The sequence below is a fragment of the Zingiber officinale genome, chromosome 1B (genome assembly GCF_018446385.1).
Source record: "Zingiber officinale cultivar Zhangliang chromosome 1B, Zo_v1.1, whole genome shotgun sequence".
Lineage (NCBI taxonomy): Eukaryota > Viridiplantae > Streptophyta > Magnoliopsida > Zingiberales > Zingiberaceae > Zingiber > Zingiber officinale.
In genome coordinates, this window is record NC_055986.1 from 138,922,057 (window position 1) to 138,928,361 (window position 6,305).

Here is a 6,305-nt window from a genome sequence, read left to right on the forward strand (position 1 = left end):
CGTGCCCTTCTCCAGTTCGGTGCGCGGCTGCACGGCCGTGTAGGGTTGCACGACTGTGTAGCCCTTGGGCTCTGTCTCCTGGGCACGACCATGCAAGGGTGCACGGCCGTGCGAGTCTCCTTCTCTGCCTGTGGTGGCATGGCCGTGCAGGGTTGCACGGCCATGTGCTGACTGGCCGCTGTTGTGGTCACACGGCCGTGCAGGGTTGCACGGCCGTGTGCTCTTCCTCTCCTGTTTGGCCACACGATCATGCAAGGTTGCACGGCCGTGTTGTCTGGTTGGTTCCAGTGCATCAATGTCCTCCGTTCAAGCTCCAAAAGTCTTTCCTATCAACATAAAACCAAACGAATGGCAGATATCCGAACAAAACAATAGATATGATGAATACAAGATAAAAGATGCGATCATGTGAAGAATATATGTGTATCAGTCACGTGAATGTGCGCTAAAACATGCGTAGAAGATTATAATATTTGCGCACATCACACCCCCAGACTTGAACCTTTGCTTGTCCTCAAGCAAAATGTTACAAACTATGTTCATGAAGTCGTATAGTGTTTCATAATCCTCAGTACATTCGCCTAACTCTATCATCTAGCTTCACTGATAAGCATGACTGTGGAGTAACCTAAGTATAGCCTAAACATAAGTCCTCTGTGCTCAGTGCAGTAAGTAGCTCAAGCTCTTCAAGTTTCCATTCTCTGTCCTAGTTAAGTCGTCATACAATTGAATTCCTAATGTTCCCGATGATAGGCACTTACCTGCCACACACTTGGTTCATTTTCCTTAAATTACACAAGGTCTCAAAGGGTACTTCTCGGAATCAAGAGAAACGTAACATTCATTTCCCCAGTAACCTAACTCGATCTCAAAGAGGTAAATTGTTAGTTTCCACTCACGACAACTATTTTTTTATCCCTTATTTTATTTTTTTTATTTTTTTTATAGTGCTATAGAGTAGCACTTATTACACATGCAATTCATACGTTGGGATTTAGATTTTTCCGAGTGAGCTTCCATGATCCAAGGTTATCCAGTAACTAAAATATAAATAAGGAATCACCATGGGAATACAAGTACTAAACAATTTGGATGAATCATAACTATTTCAAAAGTATGTCTACTATTCAAGCTTAAGTACTTAAGTGTAGTGAAAGTAAGTCCTTAAGGTTAGGCCAAAAACTTATACCGAACTCCGTACAATACTTAGCTTATTTCATGCTACTAAAGATAGAGAAAGGGGATACACCAAACATACTAACACAAGCTGGATCACTCATGAACTAAGAAAAAGGTAGACATTTTGCTATTGGACAAGTGGCCGAAAAAGTGGATGGTTGATGTTCTCAAATATGCCACATATAAGAAAATACAAATAATGTGCAAGCAGAAACAAATAAAATGCAAATAGATAAAACTAAACTAAAAGAAAGCAAATAACATATGCAAGAACAAAAGAAAGACTCTCAACCAGACTCAGGTTGTGCGACAACAACCCCCCCTCCCCCCCAAGACTTAGACTTTTCATTGGCCCGATGAAATCAATATGGTGGCGGGGGTGGGGGATAAGGAGGTCCTTGATGTGGCCCCGGGGGAAATCTAAGAAAACCAGGGAGATGACCTATGTGCTGATGATATTGATACAAAGCGTCTACTTGTTGTCGAGTGATATCCATATCATCCATAAAGTTCCTCATTCTCTCCTGGTCCACCTCATAATCTTGTACGAACCCCGTCACCTAACTATGGAAGTCTCTAGTGAACTGAAAATGATCTCGCACCTCCCTAAATTGGTCGTCAAAAAGCTTGAAGCGACCCTCCAGCAACTGTTGTTGGGCATTGTGCTTCTCGTGAAGGGATTCTAAGGAGGTACAGAAGTCAGAAAAATCAAAACTAGAGGGTCCCATGCCATAGGCAAAAGAGTGCCTAGGAGGTTTCGGTTGTTCGGAAGGCTGCGGGAAACCCGATGGCGAGGGTTCTTGGTGGTACTTGGGTTCTTCTACTATGGGAGGCACATTCTTGGGGGTTGGATCAGTAATCACCCAATTTGTAGGATTGTGAACTGAAGTGCGCTCGGGATAAGGGAGGGGTAGAGGGAAACCAAGGCCCTAGGAAAGGCAAACTCATTCTCATCCCGACAAATCATCTTCATTGCAAGATAAGAATCGATGTCGATCTTGTCATTGCCATGAATAACCTCTAGTCCATCAAGCTCACAACCTAAATTATATGCTATCGGAGTAATCAATCCACCAAATACAATTGCCCTAGAAGACGCCCTAGTTGCTCTTTCTAAGGTTTGCAGAAAATGGAACCCAGAATCAAAATCAACCTTCTTCAACATTTTCCGAAGATAATAAAGTTCAGTCTTTTTAATTACCCCATCACTATCTCCTCGACCAAAGATTGTTCTGCTCATCACTCGGTGCATGTATCTAAAGGTCGGGTTTTGCATGCGGGATGCCTTGGCTCTAGACGGTTCATAAGGGTCGTTCGATCCAGTTATTGACCTCCAAAATTTGTTCCATCTGATCCCACTATCAAATCCTCGGGCACCTCCACTAGGTAAACCAAAATAATTATTAAAATCATTAAAAGTCCACCAAACCTCTTTGTTCATCATCCTAAAAGTTATGATCCCTATGTAGTCCTCTTCAGATGAATATTTAACATCAAGTGAACTAAAAAATTCAAGGACAAGACGAGGGTAAGTCGGTGCATGACAGTACATTATATCATTCCAATCCAAAGAGCTAATCATCCAATCAATATCATCTCTAATTCCTAGCATATCCATAATGGTGGGATCCATATATTTCGTGCATACAATTTTCCTAGCGACAAGGTTATCATATCTAACTTTTTGATCTTGATTTCTAAAAACAATATTAAATGTATTCTCATTACCTTCATCGCGTGCTACCTTCTTCCCTTTTCCTTTTGATGATGAAGCTTTCCCTTTTCCTTTGTCTCCTCCCGGTGCATCTCCTTCTCCAGATCCACCACTTCCTCGATGAAGTCTCTTCAAGATTTACGACATAGCGAGAGGATAGGAGTAGGGGAGAGGAGGAGTAGGTGATTAGCTTCCTTTTCCAAAGTCTTGACTTGGGAATCTGTTAGATCTGGATATAGATCTAAGAAAAAGTGGACACTAGAGGGAGAAATTAGGGTTAGATGGGGTGTATTGGGGAGGGGGAGGTTTTTGAGAGAGAGGAAGGTAGAGGCTAGGGTTCCTTGGAGGGGGTAGGCGGCGCCGCACGGGGTGGGGCACGGTCGAGTCTTATAGACACGGTCGGGTTAGACCGGGTTCTGCACGGCCGTGTCGGATGGCACGTCCTCCTCCTTTCTCCTCTCGGCTGCGGGTACACGACCGTGCCAAGTGGCACGACCCAGATCTCCTTCGCCTCGGGTTTCTCCGCACAGTCGTGGCTGATGGCACGACCAACCCCCTTTTCTTCTCGGCTCAGGCCACACGGCCGTGTCGAGTGGCACGACCTGTGGCCTTTGCTCATCTGTCGGCCACGGGCCGTGCAAGGTTGCACGACCACCTCCTTTTAACTCGGGATGACTCGTCTTTCTTTGTTTCAGCCCCTCCTACGCCTCCACGCCCATGAACTGCTCACGGCCAGCTCGTGGAGGCCATGCATATCTTGAAAAGGAACAATCGAAAATAAAACACTCAACTAAACTTATGAAAGAGACAAAACACGTAACAGAATGATCAACTAAAATGAAAAGGGAAAACCCTTGGGTTGCCTCCCAAGAAGCGCTTGTTTTAGGTCTTTAGCTCGACCTCGTTCCGGTCAGTGCGGGCTAAACCCATGGAAGCACGGCTCTCCTCCTAGGGTTAGTGTTCCAATCTGCGCCTTTAGCTTTACTCGCGCAGGACATATATACTTCTTGTCGTCCGCGGGAGGGGAACTTTCTCGAAAGGTGCGCTCCTCGACCTCGCGTGCGTCTATCCTGCTAGGATTTCCCTAGGAAAAGGAGACACAGTTAGAGGGGTTGGACAAATCAAATTCAATTCTCTCTTTACTGATCTCCAATGATAGCTTGTGATTCTTCACATCAATGAGGGCTCCTGCCGTGGCGAGGAATGGTCTTCCAAGAATGATCAGGATTTTGGGGTCCTCCTTCATATCCATAACGATGAAGTCCGTGGGGATGACACAGCCCCCCACTTCTACTGGCACGTCTTCCACTATACCTAGTGGGTATCTACATGAATGGTTAGCCAACTGCAGTGCCATAGTAGTCAGTTTAATGCTCTGGAGTCCCAACTTCTTGTACAGAGAGTACGGGAGTAGGCTGACACTAACTCCTAAATCGTAGAAGGCTCTCGGTATGAGTTCAGAGCTAATTTTGCACGGTATGGAGAAATTCCCTGGATCCTGAAGTTTTGGTGGGGAATTCGTCACAAAAAGAGCACTGCAGCCCTCTGTCAATGCTATGGTCTCGAAGTCGCCTTTTTGCCTTCTATTGGATAAGATTCCCTTTAAAAATTTTATGAACTTTGGCATCTGGTGCAGCGCATCTAACAATGGTACCTCAACGCAAATCTCTTTAACCTTTTTCAGAAACCGGTGAAACTCTTTATCCTTTTGGGATGCTATAAGCTTCTGAGGAAACGAGATCATCTGATTCTATGTGATAGTCTGACAAGCTTCTCTAATCTTTTTAGTACCCTCTTCTCCATCCCTGTTTTGAGTCTGATTGGGCATTAGGAGAGTGGGCTCCTTTTCTGAGTCAACCTCCCTCTGAGTAATGATTTGAGGGTTTCCCACAGTACGTCCGCTCTGCATCTCAATGCAATTGCAATGTTCCACTGGATTTAAATCTGGTTTCCCTGGGAATGTACCTTGTGCTCTTGAGACGGACAGAGCTATCTGGCTATCTTGCATCTTCTGGTGTTTTTCTGAGTTCTCCAGCCTTTGAGTCAGTTGCTTGATCTCGCCCCTCATCTCCTTTTGCTCTGAGAGAGCTTTCTTAACCATCCTTTCACTCCTAGACAGCTGTGTAGGTTGCTGCTGTTGATGAGCCTGCTGTCTATGTTGGTAGGTCTGATGTGCCGGCCCCTGGTCCTGATTATTTTGGTATGCAAAGTTGGGGTGGTTCCTCCATCCAGGGTTGTATGTGTTGGAGTACGGATTGTTTTGCCTCTGATTGTAGCCTGTTATTGCATTGCATTGCTTAAGCTGGTTTATCTGTGCCTGCATTGGCCCAAGGGGGCAAGAATCTTGAGCGTGGTCCGCACTTCCGCAGATGTCGCAAGCACGGACTATTGCATTAGCTATGTTGCTACCCATGGCTTCAAATTTCTTAGTCAGGGCGTCCAGCTTCGCAGACATGAGTGTGAATGCATCCACCTCAAATTTTCGTGACACCTTCATCTGATTTCCTGAGAAAGCACCACTAGATCTTTCAGACGTCCACTGATGGTGGTTTAGTGCCACATTTTCTATTATCTCTTCAGCTTCATCAAGGCTTTTGTTCATCAATGCTCCTCCTGTCGTAGAATCCAATGATACCTTTGTGTGATAATTTATTCCGTTATAGAAGGTGTGTAGAACCAGCCACTTCTCAAGGCCATGATGCGGGCACTGTCTTTGCATGCTCTTGAACCGGTCACAGGCTTCAAATAGGGATTCTGAGTCTATCTGCTTGAAACTAGCAATCAGGTTCCTCATGTGGGCGGTCTTGCTTAGGGGGTAGAACTTGTCTAAGAACTTCTGCTCACATTTCTCCCAAGACGATATGCTATCTGCTGGTAGAGAATTCAGCCACTGCTTGGCCCTGTCTTTCAGAGAGAATCCGAAAAGAAGCAGTCTCACCGATATTGGAGGAACCTCATTCACCATCATCGTGCCACATATTTCATAGAACAACTCTAGATGATGATTCGAGTCTTCGTGTGGCTCCCCTCCGAATTGATTTCGCTGGACCATGTGGATTACTGCGGGCTTGATCTCAAAGTTGTCAGCATCGATGGGTGGTCGGGTGATACTGGACTGGACCCCTCGTGCATATGGTGTCGTGTAATCTTTCAGCAATTTATCGGCCATTCCTGAGGGTTCTTTTGCTGCTTGGAAAGCTTTCTGTAAGTTCCTTCTCCTCAGAAAGGTCCTGTCAATTTCTGGATCAAATGGTAGCAGCTGTCCTGAAAAGTTAGTTCTACGCATGTAAAAGAAAAGATATAGAATATGATAATATGAAATGAAGAATGATAGGGGAAAGAATAAAAATGCAGGAAATAAAGAATTCAAAGCCTAGTCTAATCCAATATGACTTAGCTAGTGTTATGGACG

General features: G+C 45.0%; 1 protein-coding gene and 1 non-coding gene across 2 annotated transcripts; one reads left to right on the top strand and one right to left on the bottom strand.

The window, feature by feature from the left end:
• Positions 1-4,643: 4,643 nt before the first annotated feature.
• Positions 4,644-6,062, bottom strand: LOC122042678. Its single transcript, XM_042602927.1, has one exon. The coding sequence runs from the start codon at positions 6,060-6,062 to the stop codon at positions 4,644-4,646; it is 1,419 nt and encodes a 472-aa protein (XP_042458861.1).
• Positions 5,584-5,689, top strand: LOC121994330. Its single transcript, XR_006115685.1, has one exon. It is a non-coding gene; the product is annotated as a small nucleolar RNA R71 (small nucleolar RNA).
• Positions 6,063-6,305: the final 243 nt, after the last annotated feature.

Excerpts from the sequence above, each read along its gene's own strand:
- LOC122042678 (XM_042602927.1), bottom strand. The coding sequence starts at position 6,062 with ATGGCCGATAAATTGCTGAAAGATTACACGACACCATATGCACGAGGG.